The sequence below is a fragment of the Lepidothrix coronata genome, unplaced genomic scaffold (assembly GCF_001604755.1).
Source record: "Lepidothrix coronata isolate B3197 unplaced genomic scaffold, Lepidothrix_coronata-1.0 Scaffold3, whole genome shotgun sequence".
In the NCBI taxonomy this organism is placed as follows: Eukaryota; Metazoa; Chordata; class Aves; order Passeriformes; family Pipridae; genus Lepidothrix; species Lepidothrix coronata.
Genome location: NW_016690183.1, coordinates 4,569,206 through 4,590,727, shown reverse-complemented (window position 1 = coordinate 4,590,727; position 21,522 = coordinate 4,569,206). Strand labels below are relative to the sequence as shown.

The 21,522-nt window shown below is 42.2% G+C and overlaps 1 protein-coding gene across 1 annotated transcript in view; it reads left to right on the top strand.

Moving 5' to 3' along the window:
* Positions 1–21,522, top strand: part of ITGA9 (integrin subunit alpha 9) — a 225,011-nt gene that overhangs the window by 118,884 nt on the left and 84,605 nt on the right. The window contains exon 17 of the mRNA XM_017822886.1: positions 11,920–11,996. Coding sequence (XP_017678375.1) covers positions 11,920–11,996 — 77 coding nt within the window. The remainder of the gene's footprint in view (positions 1–11,919; positions 11,997–21,522) is intronic.

Sequence of the window (21,522 nt, the reverse complement as noted above, 5' to 3'; positions counted from 1 at the left end):
ATAGGATATTCCTGTTTTGAGGCCAGGACAGTTTAATTTACTGATACAGCTGAAGCCTCAGTAGATTCATACAGCTGTCAGTAGCTGAATAGGTGGTAAATTTGAAGATTAATTGACTTACACACAGATATATAGGAAGTCCTTGGAGACTGCAGGGGTCAGTCTAATTGCCATGTTCCGTATGAAATGTCTTGCCACAAAATTCTCCTTCTTGAGCAGGGCAAGCTCCCAAATTATCTTCTGCATTTAGATTTGCAAAAATCCATGGGCCACCCTTCCTGCCTAATTGCTATTGTTTTCTGTTTGATTGGACTGGGATTGCTGGAAGCGATAATTTATATTCCTCCCTTTGCTCTCCCTTTGGTGGTGTCTGTCTTTTGCTCTAGATGAGTTTGGTCAGAGTCGGTGCTGAACTGGCAGGGACTGGATGTTGTTCATGCCGGGAAATCTGGGAAGGACCCATCCTGAGCATGTACTTTTGCCTGGGTTTGTTTTGTGTTTGGTTGGAGGGTTTTTTGTTGGTTTTTTGGGGGGTTTTTCGTGGTTGCTGTTGCTGTTGAATGGCAATAATGAGGAAAGTTTTAAAAGTCTGGAAGAGTTTAACTGAACAAGAACAGCAGGTATCCAGATGTACTGTACCTCAGAAATGGTTGTAATTGACAAACTCACTGAACTAAGAATGAATGGAAATCAGTGCCTCTGATTTTATACGTTTCTATTTGCTTGTTCTTAAGCAATGACAGGCTTGACCAGCAATTGTCCCGTTTTTTCAACTTGTAGACAAAAACCATCGTAACTGAGAATGTGTAATACATGGTTTGATCCCCAGGTTTAGATCTCATGGGCTTCCCAAAGAACAGTAGCCAATATTATGTGCTAATATACACATGAACACACTCAAAGACATAGAGACCTTGTTGTCTTGGCATATGTGCTAGTGGAGCCTCAGACTATATAGTGATCCCATCTTAGGTGATAGAATGTGAATTATCTGATATAGTTTACAGGTTTCTCAGATAAACAGGTAGTGAAAGGAGAGAGAAACACGTACACATTTGCAAACTGAACCCTAAATTTAAATCCTACTGGCCAGTTTCTGCAGTTCAGCATTGGCATCCATTTAGTTTCCATGCTGCAATGTAGGTGGAAATTGTAAGAAAGGGTGAGTTCCCACTTATGCTTGGAGCTATAATAGAAAATTGTAGTATTCTTAAAAAGCCATAGAGACAGGTGACAGACTTCTAAGAGACAGGCTCCATTAACTCTGTTCATATCTTTTTAGGAGTTTTATGAAGGACCAGGAGACCTTAATTGGAACACTTAACATTTTGAGAAGATATATGATGGTATTAGTTCATTTAGTTCAGAGTACCTCAGTGCCGCAAAAGCCTTGTCAGTTCAGAGTAACATTCATAAATACAAAACCACTGAAGTGCAGGTGGATTGTAGGTCAAGACTTTCACATATCCTTCAGGGTCTAAAGGAGCTAAATGTGGACCTAAATTATGTATGATGATTTGGAGATTTTTTTGGACATTTCCAGATGACAAAGTAGGTGCCACATCTGTTTTTTAGTTTGTCATTGTTATTATGCGTTTAGATATTTAATTCCACAATTGAGTGGTGAGTAAAAAAGGGGTTTACTGTTGTGTTAAAATGTTTTAAGTATGAAAGCATCCTGAGTAAAAAAGATTCATTTTACACAGTTCCAATTTTAGTAGAAGAAATAAGAAGGTTTAGAGTGGAAAATGTTCTCAAATATCTTAAAAGAACCCTCCTGAGATTATATAATTGAATTATTCTGTAGTTATCCAAAATAAATGGAAGACCATAAAAGACAAGACAGGAAAATATATAGAGAAATGTGCTGCAGGAATCCATTCTACAATTGTATGGGGAGATGGGACAATTACCCTTATAGCTCTTTCTGTTGTTCTATGAATTTATAAGGTCTGAAGTCTTGTAAAATGAGGACACTATTTGGGTGATTTAAACTGTTAATAATTTAAAAAAGGAAAAATTGCCTCAGTCTCAAAGTTGAGTGAGTCACACCAGAAATCAAATCAAGCTCTGAAAGGCTGGAGGCATATTTCTATTGCCACCAATTGCAATTCTTCATCCCAGGAGAATATGAGGACAGAGATTGCATTGTTAAATACACTCACTGCTCTGGGCAATAACTAATACATATGTTTATTAATTTATTGCTTGCTTTCAATAGCTAACAGGTTTCATGTCTGATCTTTCTAAACAGCTGGTTTCATTGGGAGTTCCTGTTCCTCTCACATTTGAATGTCCTCTCTGCTTTTTGGCTTGGTTTTAACTCTTACTGAAAGCAGGATACAGCTGAAATAGAGGGCAAATGATTGCATTTGGCTTAGATGGCATGACAATTGGCAATGTGCTAGTCATGAACCGCAGGTTCAGAATCTTAGTGAAGTGGATGAATTCCCCCTGTAGCTTTCCCCAGTTGGAGAATTTTGACTTACATGGTTATGCCCTTACTATTGTAGTATAATAATTATTACTGACCAGTTTCTGTTTTTTATGCTAATGCACTATAAAGGAGCATCTCTTTTCTTTGTATGAAGACATCACAGAATCATAGAATCATTGTGTTGCAAATGACCTCTGAGGTCATTGAGTCCAACCTTTGGCTGATCACCTTGTCAACTAGACCATGGGACTAAGTGCCACATCCAGTCATTTCTTGAATACCACCATGGATGGTGACTCCACCAGCTCCCTGGGCAGCCCATTCTAATGCCTGACAACACTTTCAGTGAAGAAATTCTTCCTGATCTCCCTGAACCTCCCCTGGTGCAACTTAAGGCTGTTTCTTCTTGTCCTGTCACTAGTTGCCTTGGAGAAGAGACCAACACACATCTGGCTACAGCTTCCATCCAGGTGGTTGAAGAGAATGATAAGGTCAGCTCTGAGCCTTCTCTTCTCTAGGCTAAACAACCCCAGCTCCCTCAGCCGCCCCTCACAGGATTTACCCTATAGACCCTTCACTAGCTTCTCTGGATTTGCTCCAGAACCTCAATGTCTTTCTTATAGTGAGGGGCCCAGAAACGGAGAGTACTCGAAGTGCGGCCTCACCAGTGCTGAGTGCAGGGAACAATAATTTCCCTAGTCCTGCTGGTCACACTATTGCTGATACAATTGGCCTTCTTGGCCATCTGGGCACACTGCTGGCTCATGTTCAGCTGGCTGTCAACCAGCACCCCCCGATCCTTTTCCACTGGTCCACTTTCCAGCCACTCTGCCCCCGGCCTGTTGCACTGCACAGGATTGTTGTGGCTGAAGTGCAGGATCCAGATCTTGGCCTCTTTGAACTTCATGCTGTTGGCCTTGGCCTGTTGATCCAGACTGTCCAGATACCTCTGCAGAGCCTTCCTACCCTCCAGCAGATCAACACTCCCACCCAACTTGGCATCATCCACAAACTTACTGAGGGTACCCTCAATCCCCTCATCCAGACATCAGTAAAGATATTAAACAGGACTGGTTCCAGTACTGAGCCCTGGGGAGCAGGTGACCGGCCACCAACTGGATGCAGCACCATTCGCCATCTCTCTCAGGGCCTGGCCATCCAGCCAGTTTTTAACCCAGCACAGAGGGCACCTGCCCAAGCCATGGGTGCCAGCTTTTCTAGGAAAATGCCATGGAAGACAGTATCAAAGGCTTTGCTGAAGCCCCAGCCTTTCCCTCTTCCACTAGGTGGGTCACCTAGTCATAAAAGGAGATCAGGTTGGTCAGGCAGGATCTGCCTTTCCTGAACCCATGGTAACTGGGCCTGATCCCCATTTATCTTGTATGTGCCATGTGATTACGCTCAAGACAATCTGTTCCACCACCTTCCTGGGCACTGAGGTCAGGCTGACAAGCCTATAGTTCCCTGGATCCTCCTTCTGGCCTTTCTTGTGGGCATCACACTGGCCAACCTCCATTAATCTGGAACCTCCCTGGTTAGCCAGGACTGATGATAAATGATGGAGAGCGTCTTGGTGAGCCAGCTCCCTCAGTACCCTTGGAGTCCCATCTGGTCCCATAGACCTGTGTGTGTCCGAGTGGCGGAGCAGGTCACTAACTACTTCCTCCTGGATTGCAGGGGGTATATTCTGCTCCTGGTCCCTGTCTACCAGCTCAGGGGGCCTGCAGAGGATAACTGGTCTTACTGTTAAAGACTGAGGCAAAGAAGGCATTAAGTACCTCAGCCTTTTCCTCATCCTTGGTAACTATGCTCCCCGTACATCCAATTAGGGAGATTCTCATTGGCCCTCCCTTTGTTTTTAATGTATTTATAAAAACGCTTTTTAGATTGAATTTTAGCTGAGCTTTCATCTTTCTAATTTTCTTTCTACATGACCTAACAACATTCATGTACTCTTCCTGAGTTGCCTGCCCCTTCTTCCAAAGTTGATAAACTTTCTTTTTTCCCCTGAGTTTCAGGGAAAGCTCCCTGTTCAGCCAGGCTGGTCTTCTTCTTCTGGCTTATCTTTCAGCACATAGTATGGCCTGCTCCTGTGCCTTTAAGACTCCCTTCTTGAAGTTTGTCCAGCCTTCTTGGACCCTTTTGTTAATTAAGGATTGTTTCAGAGGGGACTTTCTGAACCAATATCCTGAATAGGCCAAAATCTGCCCTCTGGAAGTCCAAAATAGAGGTTTTTGTTGAGCCCCTTCTTTACTCCACCAAGGATCGAAAATTCTGTCATTTCATGGTTGCTGTGCCCAAGACAGCCTCCAACCACCATATCTCCCACCTACCCTTCCTGTTTGTAAACAGCAGGCCTAGCGGGGCACCACCACTGCTAAGCTCACTTACCAGCTGTGTCGGGAATTTATCTTCCGCACATTCCAGGAACCTCCTAGACTACCTCCTCTGTGCTGTGTTGAGTTTCCAGGAGACATCCAGCAACTTAGAGTCTCCCACAAGAACAAGAGCTAGTGTTCATGAAACATCAGCTTATACAATACTTCCTTTCATCCTGGTTGGGTGGTCTATAACAGACTCTCTGCAGTAGGATGTCTGCCTTGTTAGCTCTCCCCCTGATTGTTATCCATAGGCACTCAACCTTATCATCACTATCCTTAAGCTCTATACAGTTGAAACATTCCTTAATGTACGGAGTCACCCCACCACCTCTCCTTCCTCGCCTGTCATGAAACTATAGAATCATCAAGGTTGAAAAAGACCCTTAAGATCATCAAGTCTAACTGTTAACCCAGCACTACAGCTGTAACCACTAAACCATATCACCCAATGCCAGATCCAGACACCTTTTAAACACTTTTAGGGATGGTTACTCCACCACCTCCGTGGGTAACCTATTCCAAAGCCTGACCACCCTAATAGTGAAAAAAATTTAATATCTGATATGAATCTCCCCTAGCTCAGCTTAAGGCCATTCCTCTAGTCATCTCACTGCAGGCACAGTAGAAGAGACTGTTTCCCACCTCGCTGCAACCTTCTTTCAGGTCGTTGGAGAGAGTGATGAGGTCCCCCCTGAGCCTCCTCAAGACTAAACAAACCCAGATCCCTCAACCATTCCTCATAAGACATGTTCTCTAGTCCTTTCATGAGCCTTGTTGCCCTTTGCTGGACATGCTCCAGCACCTCAATGTCCTTTCTAAAGTGAGTGGCCCAGAACTGAACTCAGTACTCGAGCTGCAGCCTCCCCAATACCAAGTACAGGGGGATGATAACTTCCCTAGTCCTACTGGCTGCACTATTCTTGATATAGGCCAGGGTACCTTTGGCCTTCTTGACTGCCTGGTCACACTGCTGGCTCATATCGAGATGGCTGTCAGCCAGCATCCCCAAGTCCCTTTCCACTGAACAGCTCTCAGATGCTTTTCCCCAAGTTTGTAGCTCTGTATGGGGTTCCTGCAACCCAAGTGCAGGATCTGGCACTTAGACTTATTGAACCTCATCCTGTTGTCCTTAGCCCATTGATCAAGTCTGTCCAGGTCTCTCTGTAGAACTTTCCTACCCTCTCTCAGATCAACACTCACACCCAACTTAGTGTCATCTTCAAATTTACTGAGGGTACACTCTATCCCCTCATCCAGATCATCAATAAAGATATTAAGTGAGATTGGCTCTAAAACTGAGCCCTGGGGAACACAGCTAGTAACTGGCCGCCAACTACATTTAGCTCCATTCACCACAAATCTTGGAGTCTGGCCATCCAGCCAGTTTTGTACCCTTTGAAAATTCTACCTTCTGCAGTGCTTGTAGCCACCCATTGCAGCACTCCAGTCTTGCGAGTCATCCCGCCATGTTTCTGTGATATCAACTGCGTCATAGCTTTCCTGCTGCACAGTGACCTCCAGCTTCTCCTGTTTGTTGCCCACACTGTGTGCATTGGTGTAGATGCACTTCAGCTGGGCTACTGCTTTCACCCCCAAATCTGGCATGCCTCCTCTACGCTCATTTCTAGTGAGCCTGGTCTTATCCTCTTCTCCCTTCAAACTTAGTGCTCTGTTGAAGTCTATGTGGAGCTGCGGGAGCTTGTTAACTAACCTTCATCCCTTGCACCATGTAGTAGCAGCACGGTTCTTTGGTTTCCCGGTAGGATTCTGCTGAACACATATCACTCCCACAGTATTGCTGCTTTTGTCATGTGTTTACTCTGCCATTCAGTTAGGCTTATTGTGGAAATCATGCATTCTCATTTTAGCCAGCACATCTGATGAAATCCTGGAAAATTTTTCACAATAATAATTGCTTTTCTGGTGGGAATTTAAATCAGCCATTTTGTACGTGGCTCATCAGGATATATGAATGGAACGTTTCCGTGAGTAGTATAGTGAAGCATAGGATGCCTCAGAAGAATCAGTCTATACTTCTTTTTCTGTGACCATTAGACGTGTAGGTAATAGCTTTATTTTGCAGGCAGCTTGAGGGTTTAAAAACAAAATAAGTGAAGGTCTAAAATCAGGCTCCTGTATCTATATTTAGGCACAGTGAGTGAAAAGTGTATAGTGTAAAGCTATAAACAAAAAATACTTTCTAGGAAAGGTAGTGAGCTTTGCTTACAGCTCAGCACTTTTGAAAATTGGATCATATATCCTCATGTCTGAATAAGGGTCCAAGAACTCAGCTTTACCAGATGACATGGTTATAACCATATAGCATCAAGATCTAAAAAGTAAAGAATTATTAGAATAACAAGCACCCTTATTGAATTGGTTTTGTGCTGCTAGCATGATCTAATTAAGTCATCTCTGCACATGCTACAGGGTTTGGCGACAATTTACAGGAAATCAGAGATTGAAATACTGTATTCTTAACCCAGATTATTTTGCATAACCTTATTTTTTCTGTAGAAGTCCATGGCACAGTTTATGAAGTTGAAGGAATGGATCCTCATTTACCAAAAGCCAGGTCTGCTGCTTTTTAAGGGATGCTATCTGACTGATGTGTGAGGAAGTACTTTAACACCTGATCTCAAGTGAATCACTGCTCTCTTATCCATGTCCATAAAATGATGTTTTCAAGGATTCTTTTGAGAATTTTGTTTCTCCTCCTTTTCCCCCCCTTCTCTTCAAGCATTGACCTTCAGTTGTCACCTTCCGTTTCTGTGAAAGGATGGGCAGAACTCTTAGAACACTAGAACACTGTTCTAGTGAACAGTGCTGGCAACCATTCGAAGTCTTGTACACTTTGGCTACAACCTGAAATTTTGATATGCTTCCCTGAATTTTGGGGGATTGGATATCTTGAAATAATTTTTTTTCCTCTTAGTTTATTGGAAGATTTCCAGTATTTTCTATAGGGGGTAGTGCCATAAATACAGAGTTGTTTTTTTTTTATTTTCTGTATTTCCTGTTCTCTTCCCTACTTCAGAAACAGAGATGTGTTTAATTTTTGATAGCCATTGAAAGAAAGTGAAGCAGTTTAGTAAACCTGGTATGAAATCCCAGATCGCCTTCCTCTGAGTACAGAGCTCTGATCATTAGCCTGAAGCCAGGCTCCTTCTTTCTTTTTTTACCTCCTAGCAGCTTTCAGTAGCAGTCCATTATCAGCAAGAAGGAAAAGGAGAATATCTACGTGCCCAATACCCAGAAGCTTTGTGCTTAGGATGGCTTAGGATGCAGGAACTAAAGATTTATCCCCCTCTTACTCTCTACTACATTTACCCCTGGCCTTTACCACAAAATGTGGAATTTAATTCTTATTCCTCTCTTCAAGAGGCATAATGGGCACAGATACTTGCTTTGAGGCCCCGATGTTTCTGCCTTGTAGACATATTCCCTTCCTGATCAGCTATCTTTAGATTTCTCCTTACTGTACGTTTGATTATGTACAGATGTGTATATTCACTCTTTATAATGAGTGTACCTTAATGTAGGCTTTTTGACTTACCCACTGGAGGATATGAGCACCATCCATCTTTTCTAACCTCTCAGGGACTATCTATCGCATTCTTTGATCTCCCAAGAAGCATTATATTTTTTTACTCAGAAAAGTTGCCATGCAGAACTTGAGAAAACTGTGTTTGTCCAGGAAGTTTGGTGACATGGTGAGAACTGCCCTGGAACAATTGTTCCTGAGGAACAATTTCTCTCCTCTGGGCAGCAGAGGAGAGAGTGCAGAGAGGAATCGTGGACCCCAGAAACACTGCATTTGATCTGTGCTTTGCTGTAGATCTGGTGATTTCAGGAAGTCTGACAGACGGAGTGAGCATGTACTTTACATTAGTTTTGTGTTTGTACAGTGAAGATGTGTTGTAGAAGCATTGAGGTTATCCTGTCCCTGCTACTGAGCACACAAACACCTATTTTTTTTTGTGGAAATGCCAGACAAACACATGGTGGCTTTGAGATAAGAGGTGTGGCTGTCTTTTTCACTGAGGATAATTTTTGCCCTTCACCCTCCCCAGTTTTTTATGTATGTATTTCTTATGTAAGGAAGCTTCTTGACCATCTCTGATATACATATTCAAAACTGTGAGGTACTTGGTTCAATGTTAGTAGAATACAGTAAAATTCAATTAGATTTCTCTAAAATCACTGTTCGGAATTGTTGCTCTTCACTTTGGGTAATAGTAACAGCAAAAATTATTAACTGTTTACACGGTGCAGTGAATGTCTTACCCTACTTCCTTTTTTCAGTTATGGATAACACATACAACCCACTGCTTACCTTCTTTAACAATTTTAATATTTAAAGAGCTCTATAAATCCTCAAAACTGGTATTGTAAAGCTGCAACCAGTTTAAAGACTGCTTGGATTTAAAATTCATGATGATATTGTAGTAGGGCCTGTGCCATATCCCAGGAATGGACTCCTGCTGTAACAGCCTACAGTGTTGAGTTAGGTACAGTTTCTGGCTCAAAGAAATTGCAGCCAGTAGCCTGAGTAAGGGCACAGTAACAGAATATGTAAGTAGTGGTCACAAGTTTTATGATGCCTTAAAGTGTGTTTACTCTCTTAATTCTTTAGGAGGAATTTAAACAGGCAGGAATTAGTCAGTTTGAAAAGCAGAAAACAGCAAAAGGCTGAGGAAGAGAATGCTCAAATTAACAGAGAAGAAAATGGAGGAAATACACTGACTGTAAGAAGCTAGAGGGTTGAGACTCTAGAATACATACAAGAAGGGAAAGTGGAGTTGAGTCCTGGTAGACCAGGGAAATAGTGGAAAATAGGAAAATAATCCAGAGGTGTCTTTAACCTGGAAGTGCTAATCAGTTCCTGGGCTACTGAATCAGTTGTGCCTGCATCCATGAGTCCTAGCAGCCTGTTGGACTGGAAATCCAGTTCAGCCAGCTGCTTTGAGGTGACGAAGCTCCCCCCAAACCTGAGCAGGTTCAAGATGCTCCACAGAAGCAAAAAGTTGACTCCAACACAGCTACAGATCTGGGGACTCATCACCATAATTTCTTTCTCCCAACCCAGTGCTGTATAGGAACTAGGGTTCCTGTGATATGGTAAAATACTCTCTATGTATTTCAAAATCACTTGCTGTCTAATGCAAGCTGGAAGAAATACATGTTCAGTGATTATAGAAAATGAAATATTTGTTAATTCATTCTGCAGAACTGTAACTATAGATTTAGTAACAAAATGGCAGGGTTATTAGATAGTTACTTAAATGTACTTACAGTACTTTATACTTTGAAACGTACAGATAATTTTTAGATCGCTGTGTTCGCTTTGCCAAGATTTCTGCAATGCAAACAGGGAAACTGACAGGCAAGAATTTTTTTACAGTTTATTATTCTTTCTCCTCTCAAGGTCAAACAGTCTTTCTTATGTATAGCTACTACAGTGGTTGGGGATTAATTCTGAGGACTTTGGAAACTATACCTCTGAAATGTGTCATGTTTTGCAAGGGATGCCTAGCATCTGTTCCTGTCTCAGGGCTATTCTTGTCCTTTAGTTGTGGTAGTCTTTATTAAGGAGTCCTTGTTTTTAAAGCCACGATAAATTTCACTTCTGAGAAAGCAAAAAGTGGGGAAGGAACGTGAAAGAGCGAAGTAAAAATAGCCCAGATGAACTGGCCACCTTCCATCTTTCTTCTTTTGCAACTCAGTGCATAGTTTGATATCTGCTAGTCCAACACCAATTAACTTTATAGAGGTCCACTCCTTTTGGGAGAGCTCTCACAACATATTAAAAGGAGAACAAGCTGCCTCCTTAGTCGAGAATCTTCCTGGAAAGGACCAGAAGTCTCTATGCCCTCTGGGCCTAAGGTTCAAGTCTTTCTCCAATCCTGATACAGTTGGGCAGAACTCTTAAAAAATGTACAAACTCCGTAAATTTTTTTTCCTCCTCAGTCTCTCCAACCCTATCTGACTGTTATGTGTGTCCTGGACAGATTTTCTCTGTCTTTGCATTTATGATTGAATTCTATTACTTTTGTAATTAAAATAGTGAAGCCAAGACTGAAGAAAAGAACATTCATATTAAAGGAAAAGATTGGTGGATTGTCAGGTTTCCTGGCTGAACAGTGTTGGTAGCACTCATTTTGGGTGTTTCAAAATCTGGTAAGCTGAAGAGCATTACAATTCTGAAAGAGTGAGTCCTCCAGCCTGAAAAGTCTCACCTTATGTTCAGAAAGGTATCTATCTCTGGTCTAAACAGCAGGGGAAGGTAACCTTGATCTTGACAGCATCTGGATTTCTTTGATGCCGGGAACATGTTCGTGTTCTCTTCTTTCACTTATTGGTAGCTGCCTTGTTTAGCCAAGGCACACTACTACAGAGATATGCATCAGTTCATAGACATCTCATGTACTCCCCTGCTTTTTGCCGCTTAAATAGTATGCCTGTATGTTGTCCCTTCATAGTTCCTAGATGATCCTGTGCAGGGTTAAGAGGACTCAATGATCCTTGTGGGTCCCTTCCAACTCAGCATGTTCTGTGATTCTAAGCATTACTGGAGTTCTCAAGATTGACAATGGTTCCATTATTTGAGGGTATCATTGGTATGTAACAGTCTTTGTCACTTTCTGTTGCTTGCAGGATGTCAGAAATGTTTCGTACTGTACATAAAATCTAGTGAAAATATTTGCTGTATGATTTTCTTACTTGCAATTCTTAGGACTAAAAATAGTTTCATAAATACTTTATTTTCTGTTTGATTTTCATGCACCTACTTTGGGAAGAGAAATAAGAATGCCAGAAATATTGTATAAACAGTAATTCTTGTCGGATGAGAAGTGAGAATGGATTGGGGAAAACCTCTGAGAGAGTGTAATTTGATGAAATTTGTTGTGCAGTTAGAAGAGAATAAAACCAGTTCTTATAAGGATAAGATTTGCCTCACCTTGAATTTCCTTAACACTCACACTGTATATTCCTGTATCACAGATTTTAGTGATTTTTTATTTCATCCAAGCATGTTCCTTCTTTGAACTTTGATCTTCCTCCTTTCATGCTTTAACAGTTCTTTTGTGTTTTTCACAGACTGTTTTTGAGAGGAACTGTCAATCTGATGACTGTGCTGCTGATTTGAAACTTCATGGTAAATTACTACTGTCAAGGTGAGTAGGTGAACTTTTTTTCTTTCTTGCACACTAGTATACCATTCATCTTATGTTAAATGGCATTGAAATATCAAAAGACAAACACATATATTTAAGATCCAGATTAGAAGGATGGTGACAATGATACCACTTTTAGTGCAGAAGGGTCTTGAGATGTACACAGAATCTGAACTCCTGTGATAGTGGGCTCTAGGCACATACAGCACAGGACTCCTTCATCTTCCCAATCAAAATTGACAAAACTAGAGAAAAAAAATAGCATATCAAAGAGTGGCAGAGAAAGTAAAATTGCATGCTCAAATCAAATACCAGTGTGGACCATGTAATTTTTCAAAGAGAATAAAATACTCTTCATGACACGGTAAGAGTAAAACTGCTTGCAGAAAAGCAGTTTGTTCAAAAAGAATGTCACATGGAAAGTTGAAAAAACCCTCTGAACATGGCAAATTATCTTCTTCAATCTATCGTTTTCTGTTTCTCAAATTGTAGTTTTGCTAACTTGTCTGAAATACCGCTCTGCTTTCAAATTCTTCTTCTCTGCAACTTGGGATGAGTGTCTGATTTCACTTTCTTCTGGGATAATAAACCTCATCAAATAGACCAGAGGTGAAGTTTATGTTCTGTCCCTTGTGACAGATGATCTTAGGAAAATACCTATTGTTTTGCCAGGATGTGTATTCAATTTTGGGATAAATCAGGCTAAAGCGAACACTTCACTTCTGTTTCCTTTTGTGTTTTTTTTAGATGGAAATGCTGATGTGAGTTATTTAATTGTGTGCCAGAGGTTTTGCTATTTGATTGAGAAGCTCTCTGTGAAATGCTTTGCTTTCAGGTCAGGAGAGAGAAGGGAAGACAATCCCCTGCTTTAGGAAAGAAAAATAAAAAACAAACCCCAAACACAAGGAATAAGTAATAGTCAGGAGATACACATATGTTTTATATAAGTCTACAGCATGCTGTAACGGTACTTGGAAACAAAACTGAACTGTAGTCAAGTCTGAGAAGTTACAGGCTTCTCCAGGCACGACTGAAGTCCACGTGAATGTTTGAGCTGGATACATGTCTGTGTGGATTAGAGAAGCCAGTGAAGGATTTTGTCCTGTAGTTGAGGAACAAATAGCAAGGGACAGGTCTAAAAACTTGTCAGTGTATAGTAATCACAGCAGTAAGAGCTGTAGTTGCGATTGGAGCATTTGGCTGTTTATATTTAGAGCTGTTATTTATGTTGTCTTGGCAATTAAAAAGCCACATCTGTCAAAAGAGCTTAGGATATTCAAATATAGTTTCTACGTTTGTGTAGCAAAATGCTGAACAAATGCTCTCACATTTTCTTTACCCAGTGACACTCTGAAGTCCTGTTTGAAATAAACAGGATGTTGTGAAATCCCTCTCCACAGTATGGGCTTTCTTTACCTAAAGGGCTCTGTAAGCTTCAGTTATTAAGAAACATAACACAATTAATGTCTCTTATGAAAACAGATTTTTTTGTTGTGTTATTATGGCCTGTAAAATTACCAAAAAACGTGCTATGGATTCTGATTTTAAACAAGTGCCTGGTAATTTTTCCAGCCCTGCGTGTTTCATGCTAAATAATCCTATCACCATTTTCCCACATTATTCCTGCTTATTCTAAGTCTATGCACAAAGCAAAATTATTATTTTTTTTTTTAGAAAGAACAAGAAAGGTGACTCATTTATTACTATCAGCAGTAAACATTAACTTCATTGTTAGCAATGCCTTTGTCTAAATAACCACGTCTGACTAAATTTGGTGGACTTATTATTAGAAAGAATGCAATAAATGATGCACAGATACACTGGATTGAAATAAACCAGATATTTATGGGAAGGCAGCAGTAAGTACTGTCTCTCAGATCTGCTGCAGCTCTTTGAAGGTGTCACTGAATCAGTGGATAGGATGGTTTGATTAAGATCTTCTGCTGGGGTTTGCAAAAGACTTTTATTAAGATTTCTCATCAGGGGTTCACAAAGAAAGTAAGTTGCCCATATCTGAGAGGAATGGTGCCCTGAGTATGACTACCTAACTAAAAGGTAATCAACAGAGAGAAGGTTTAAATAGTCGATTTTGATGGTGGCGAGAACTCTACAAATGCTAGTGATATTCAGCACATTCACAAATTATATGGGAAATAATCTGCTAGAAAGTAATGATAAAGTTTGCTAATCATACTAAACTATTCATAGCAATGAAAATAACAAAGGAGGAGGTAAGTTTTCATGAAGTGTGTGATTAATCTGTGGATTTTACTGTTTGGGGTACTGTGAGTTCTGAGAGTGTATTGCTGCTGGAAGCTGCAGAAATGTATCAGCAAAATGCCATTCTGTGCTTGCCTTGCTCTTCCATATCCTCTTGCTTTTAGACATAGTTGGATACAGGGCTCTCTGCTAGATGAACTGACTGTGCTTATGCACTTTCCTTAAATTTGTAGCGTGTTAGAGCCAAAAGCTCTAACAGTTCAGGGAGCTGTATATGGCAAGGTATAGTTTTGGTCATCACTATATATGCTTTCAAATGTGTGCTGGTTAGAGCATATATGTGTATAGAAAGTCAACTCAAATTACATTATCATCAAGAGAATTGTTTGCTGAGGTCATTCTTATGAGCTTAGGATCTCTACAAGCATTCACCTGGGATGTGTTTGAATCATTAAAATTACCAAGTTAAAAGATCACATCCAGCTTTGAAGATATGAAACCCACATACCAAATGACTAGTAGGAAAACCAGCCCATGCTGGCAAGAGTTAACTAGGTCTGCTCTAATTTTACTTTTCTTGGTATCTTACTTCTCTTCTGAAAACTTATTCCTGTGCCCTTAAATTGGGAGCACTTTACTTTGATGAATAACAAATAAATAGCCCAGGATGTTAACACTCAAAGTGATGACCTCACAGATGGCCATTTATCCAAAGTGCTAAAACCAAACAAATCTGCATGTGTGAGTTAGAAACTTCACTGCTGGTCTGGCCAGATATGATTGGGTTTGCATCATTATTTCATGGTGTTTGAGGACCTGCTACATGTTGAAACGGCACTGCTGGGCAAACTGGAATCCTCCGCTGTGAACTTGTAGAAGAGGGTAAGGCAGAACTTCTTGGAAGCAGGTGATGATAAAAAAAATGTTAAAGCCTTATAACTCCATCTGGAAGCTTTTGCAAAGACTTAGGAAGCTGGAAATGGGATGTATTCTTCTTTTGAATGCTTCTGTTATAGTGAAAGTTGTCCTTGGAGACTTGGGCTCCAGTACATGCTTTACTGGAGTGAAGAAGACTTGGGATGCATTTATTCTGGAAAGAAAAAGGTTTATTTCAGTTAACAGATAAAGCTCTTCAAGGCTTGTGCACCTTCATTATCATCCATTTGCATGTAAACGCATCCCAACTTCCTGAAGGGATTGTTGCACGAAGAAGCCAAACTGTTCTTGCTTGTGGCAGATGCAAGAGAGGCAAGAGTCACAGACTGTGGCTTGACAGGTTCAGAGCAGAGATATGGTAAAAACCCTCTTGCATAGGCAGTTCATGCTGCAGAGGAATGAGACATGCAGAGATGGTGTGCTCTGCCATCCTGGGTTTCAGGACTTGTCTGGGTAAGGTTCTTGCTGACCTCATCTGTTGCTGGCAATGTACTGTGTCAAGGTGGATGAGGATGGATTTTATGATCTCTAGAAATCCCTTCCAACCAACTCTTCTGTAGTGTTCTGAGTGTCTTGAGGTAAATCCTCTCTGTAACCACAGCAAAATTGCTTGAACAAAACCAGCTCTTCTCCAACACAGAAGCATCTGCCTAGGGATGGTTAAGGGTGTCTTCCAGTACTGTGGCTGGAAACCTGCCTGTGGGACTCTGTATCTCTTGCTGATACCATCTCTGCTACCTGGCAAAGCAAACTGGGGATTTAACTTTCTATGGCAGACATTACAAGATGGCATGTAGAAACCCCTGCAGCAGTGTATGCTAGTATTGCTACACATGGTCTTTCTAGTGGCTGGCCTGGACTTTCTCACAGGACTATGGGTGTTGTTAGCCTAAAACTACAGATGGCAATTTAAGAATAAGGAAAAAGGATCCATGGAATGTCCTGGGGACTTCATGAAGGCACTGTTAGGAGAGACTGAAGGAGCAGAAGAGAGGTATTTCATCTTTCCAGTCATGACTGTTTTCAAATCCATTTTTCTTGAAGAATAAATATGTGAAGTTTTCACAGCACAGAGCAAGAGAGATGACTCACTACCTTCCCTTCAACAATTCTCCAGTATTAAGTCTTGCAACTGTCATCGGAGATGGCAAAATCTGGCCTTATTTATGCAGTAATACCCTGTGGGTAGTGGTCATGATGATTGCTAAAGGAAGAGACTTAAAAGTGTCTTAGTGTAAAGAATATAATTATGTATAGCACACAGGTTTTTGTAATGACACAACATGAAACCATAAGAGAAATAGGAATAGAATATTTTGTAATAAGCTTTATTTTTATGACCGTAGTTTAGGAGAGCAGCAGGAGACCAGGTTTCCTTTCCAGCAATCCAGTACTGAAAAACAAAATGTTATATTAGTTATTATTTTAAAACACTGTTTAATATTAAAAATATATCTATGACATATCATGTTTGACTTCAATGCCTCACTCTGTTTGCTTGGCATGGTAAATGTCTTCTCTATCAGGTTTCTGTAGCAACTAGCACATTTTTATTGAGCCTCTCCGAAGATTCTTAGAAGCTGAACTGCATCTGTTTCCTCAAAATTTACTGGGAGAAACTCTAAAGTAGGTGTTCTGTAGAAGTTTATACCTCCCTAGCCTTTAAAATTTCATATTCATTTCTTTGGTAATTTATAAGGGAGAAAAGCACTCTGGTCTTTTAAGAAGAACCTGAAAGTGCTGAGGGAGATCTTGTCTGATGTACCAATGCAGTTTCAGCTCCTGACCTGATGCCTATCCATCTCTCTGACTGTCTCTCTGCAAAGGCAGTGGTAGTTATGGAGCCCTGTTTAGGCTGTAACGGGCTGTAACTGAAAAGTGTGGAGAAGGCATTTGAGTAGCAGTGAGGGTGTTTTTTTCCAGCCATAATAAACATACTAGCTAAAAAAGACCAGAGCAGAATGGGTGGTTGCTTCCATGAGAGATGCATCTAGGAAGGAAACCCTGCGTGGCTAAGTAAATACACTGTTGGCCCTGTGTTGCAATGAACAGAGTAGCTTTATTGAAAACAAACAGTACAAGAAAAAAGATGATGTTGTGACATGTCATGTAGCTGCTGTGTTCCAGCACAAGCTGTATGCATGGTATGTAAATCAGGTTGTAAGCACAGGACTATGAACCCCCTTGGATAGAAAAAGCTGTAATAAATAATGCTATTCCTGAGAAGGTTCCAAGAGGAAGTCTATCTTCCACATGTTTATGTGGCATGAAGTTACCTTTTATCCATCATTAGAACAGAATTGCTTATACATTGGAGTGCTTCTGACTGATCTTTGACTGTTAGGAATAAGCAGCTTGCTTTTATATGTTGATTTAGAGCATCCTTAATGAGCACCATTAATGACCAGGCTCAAATTTATATTCTTCCCCTACAGACTGGCTGGGGTTCCAGTATATACTGCTGGACACGGTTTATTTTGGAAATGTGAAGTTGACGGCAAAAGTCATAGAAAGGCAAAGGAGTGACAGGTGTATTTTGCAGAATTTTTCAAGTTTTTCCAAATTGTGAATTTTATTGAGTTGAAGTCAATACTTTCAAAAGTTCTCTTGTGAAATGGGATTTTTGAGAAATGTCCTTTTCCAGTTGAAATGTCAAGCTTGTGGCTTGAGCTGTTTCTGCTTCCATTAGCCAGAGAATGGACAAAACTCCAGCCTGTCAAAAATTTCATTGAGCTTGAAACATTTCCATTTTAATGAAATAGTAATTTATGGAATAAAAGTATTTTGCAGTATCATCTGGTCAGCTTTACAGAAGGTTGTTTTTGCCTTTTTTCCGTATAATTTTCTTCTGTGACTTACTAAAGGATTAACATCTTTTTCTGCCAATATTTTTTTTGTTTCTGTGATCCCTTTTGTCTTATGTATGGCTCTGTAATTGATAAGCAGGTAAATGTGATGTTCTGGTCCCCGCCCCCGGTGCCGCGGGTGAGTGGTGGGGTCCTGGGTTACTGGGAGCCCCCCCCGCGCCGCGTGTGAGTGGTGGGTCCCGGGCTGGCTGGGAGTTCCCCGGGAGTCCCCCCTCGGCGCCGCATGCACAGAGTGCGCGCGGTTCAGGCCCCAGGCGCGGCCGCGACAGGAGAGGGGAGAGAGAGAGTGGGGGAGCCTTGCCGGCAGTTGCTGCACGCCCATGGAGGAGGAGAGAGCAGCTTCGGAGCACACAGAGGTTTGCTGTTCCAGGTTTCGGGGGGAAGGGGGAGGGGGGATACAGGGGATGGGAAGGGGTTACAGGGGAGTGGGGGTGGGGAAAGAGAGGGGAGGGGTATCGTGTAGGCCATGGGGGTCCTCTGATTGGCGGGAGGGAGAGCAGGACACTCTTGTATGAAGTGTCACAGGTGAGCAGTGTGCCTGAAGATACGTGGTAACACAGTGGAGGAAGGATATGGTCAGGGTGGATAGTGGGGTTCCTTTAGAGTGATGGGGGTCCCAGCCAAGATGGCGCCTTGAAAGGCACCCCAGCGTTGGATATGTACAGGGGCCAGAACGGTTTGTCTGTTTGGTTGTCTGTTTGGTTTTGGCTCACCTGCGGCTACTGCCCAGGTTCGGCATGTTCTGGATATATTTACTTTGCTCTGTTACGTCCTGAAAGGGTGGTCAGGACAAAGGGTATCTCCTTATGATTGTATATAAATAGGTGATAGTAAAGTAGAAAATGTAAGACTTGCCCAAACCGTTCTAACAGGAATGTAGCCTGTGTGCCCCTATGTGGTTGCAAGCTATGCTGGCGATGGTACATGCCTTCGGTAGGGTCGCCCATGCCAGACAGGTCAAAACAGCAGGGTCAGACACAATACATCTGTGGGCAGGATGAGCTCGTTAGCCTTCTGGCAGTCATCCTAGGAGAAGGACAACTCTAATCCCAAACCCGGGCAGATGGAGCTCGCTTAGCCCTGTAAGACCATCCATCTAAGAGAAGGTCACTCTAATCAAACCTATGTCCTGAGGACCTCGCTGCCACTGTCCAAGCTCGCTCGGCCCTGGCAGATGAACCTCAGGATTAAAGGGTGGGTTCAGTTCCGCGCATACTGCATCTCACCTAAAAATCCATTGCACAGGCTTGAAGGCTTTTCCCACATGCAAAAAGTCCTGTAGCCACAGGTGAGGGTCGAAACAGCAGGTGAAAGGTGCACTGGAAGCCGCAGACCCAACCCTGCATGGAGGCGGTTCAGGATATTGGTCATTTGAGACTGACCGGAGATGACAGTCTCTTGGGGCAGCACCCTGAACGACCAAGCAGCCTTTTCGAGGACAGCACTGCTTGCTCCACTCGGAGAGGGGCCTAGAAAAGGTGGCCTAAACAAAGCTCATCTGCACTTTCACCCAGTTGGTTAACCGCAGACCAACGGGCATCTTCTTCCAATGCGGTTGCACAAAGATCAAAAGACAAAGGCATGCACCTGCCTCCAAAGGTGTACCTAAATTAAGTCTAGCTTGTTGGAACATCAGAACCATGCTCGATTCTGCGGATAGCGGACGTCCTGAGTGACGTTCTGCCCTAATTGCCCATGAACTGGCTCATCTCAACATCGACATTACTGCTCTCAGTGAAGTTCGCCTTCACGAGGAAGGCAGCCTCAGAGAACATGGCGCCAGTTACACACTCTTTTGGTCAGGTAAGCCCAGAACTGAAAAACATCTCTCAGGTGTCGGCTTCATGATCAAAAACTCTATTCTTCCCAAACTTGAAAATCTGCTGACAAGTCACTCTGACCACATTATCTCCCCACGCCTTCCACTCCACAACAACCTACATGTTGTCCTCTTTAGTATATATGCCCCAACTCTCCAAGCTGACCCTGCCAAAAAAGATAAATTTTACGCTGGCCTGCGCTGCCTTACCCAGAAGATGCCTGCAGATGATAAGATCATTATCCTTGGTGATTTCAACGCCGGAGTAGGTAAGAATTTTGAAGCCTGGAAAGGTGTATTAGGCAAGCATGGTGTTGGAAACTGCAACGATAATGGTCGACTTCTGCTAGAATTCTGTGCGGAGCAACAGCTCACCATCACTAATACTGTCTTCCAGCAGAAAAATAGTCTGAAGACAACCTGGATGCACCCCAGATCTAAGCATTGGCACCTCATCAATTATGTCTTGGTGCGACAGAGAGATGTCCGCTGTGTCCTCCATACCCGCGGGATGCCCAGTGCAGAATGCCAAACAGACCATCGGCTTGTGCGCTGTGAAGTTCAGTAAGCTCAACTTCAATCTCACACTCATCCCAAAAGGCGCAGTATCCCAAGGAGAAGACTCCAAGTTAACAATCTCCAATCAGCCACAGTAAGAGAGAAATTCCAGGCTAACCTTCAAACTAGGCTCGAAAACCATTCCACAGATTCTGCAGATTCCTCCCCTGAATCAACTTGGCACCATATTAAAAACAGCATCCTGCAATCCTCTGAAGAATCCTTAGGGTTCTCCCCCAAGAAGAACAAGGACTGGTTTGATGAAAACAATCAAGAAATTCAGGAGTTGTTGAGGAAGAAGAGAACCGCCCACCAAGCACACCTTGCACTGCCATCCTGTCACGCAAGAAAAACAGCCTTTTGTCTTCCATGCAGCAAACTCCAACAGAAACTCCGTGACATCCAGAACAAGTGGTGGATCGATCTAGCTGTAAAAACTCAATTATGTGCAGATACGGGTGATCACAGAGGATTCTATGAGGCCTTGAAAACAGCTTATGGGCCTACATACCAGGTACAAAGCCCTCTACTCAGTGCTGATGGGCAAGCGCTTCTGACAGATAAAACCTCCATTTTGAATCGATGATCTGAACACTTTCAGACTCTTTTCAGTACCAACCATGTAGTCCAAGACTCAGCAATTCAGTCCATCACACAACAACCAGTAAAGTATGAATTGGATATTGCCCCCGCTTTAGGAGAAACCCTCAAGGCCATACAGCAGGTGAAAATCGGCAAGGCAGCTGGGGTTGATGGAATTCCACCTGAAGTCTGGAAACATGGGGGCCTCGCACTCCATACCAAATTTCACGAATTTTTGGTGCGCTGTTGGGAACTAAGCGAACTACCATCAGACCTTCGTGATGCAGTCATCATCATTTTGTATAAGAAGAAAGGAGTTAAATCAGATTGCTCAAATTACCGTGGTATTACTCTGCTCTCCATTGCAGGCAATATCCTGGCAAGAATACTGTTGAACAGACTAATACCCGCTATAGCAGGAGGAATTCTACCTGAAAGTCAGTGTGGTTTCAGAGCCAACAGGAGTACCACAGACATGGTATTTGTTCTCAGACAACTGCAAGAGAAGTGTAGGGAACAGAACAAAGGTCTCTATGTAACCTTT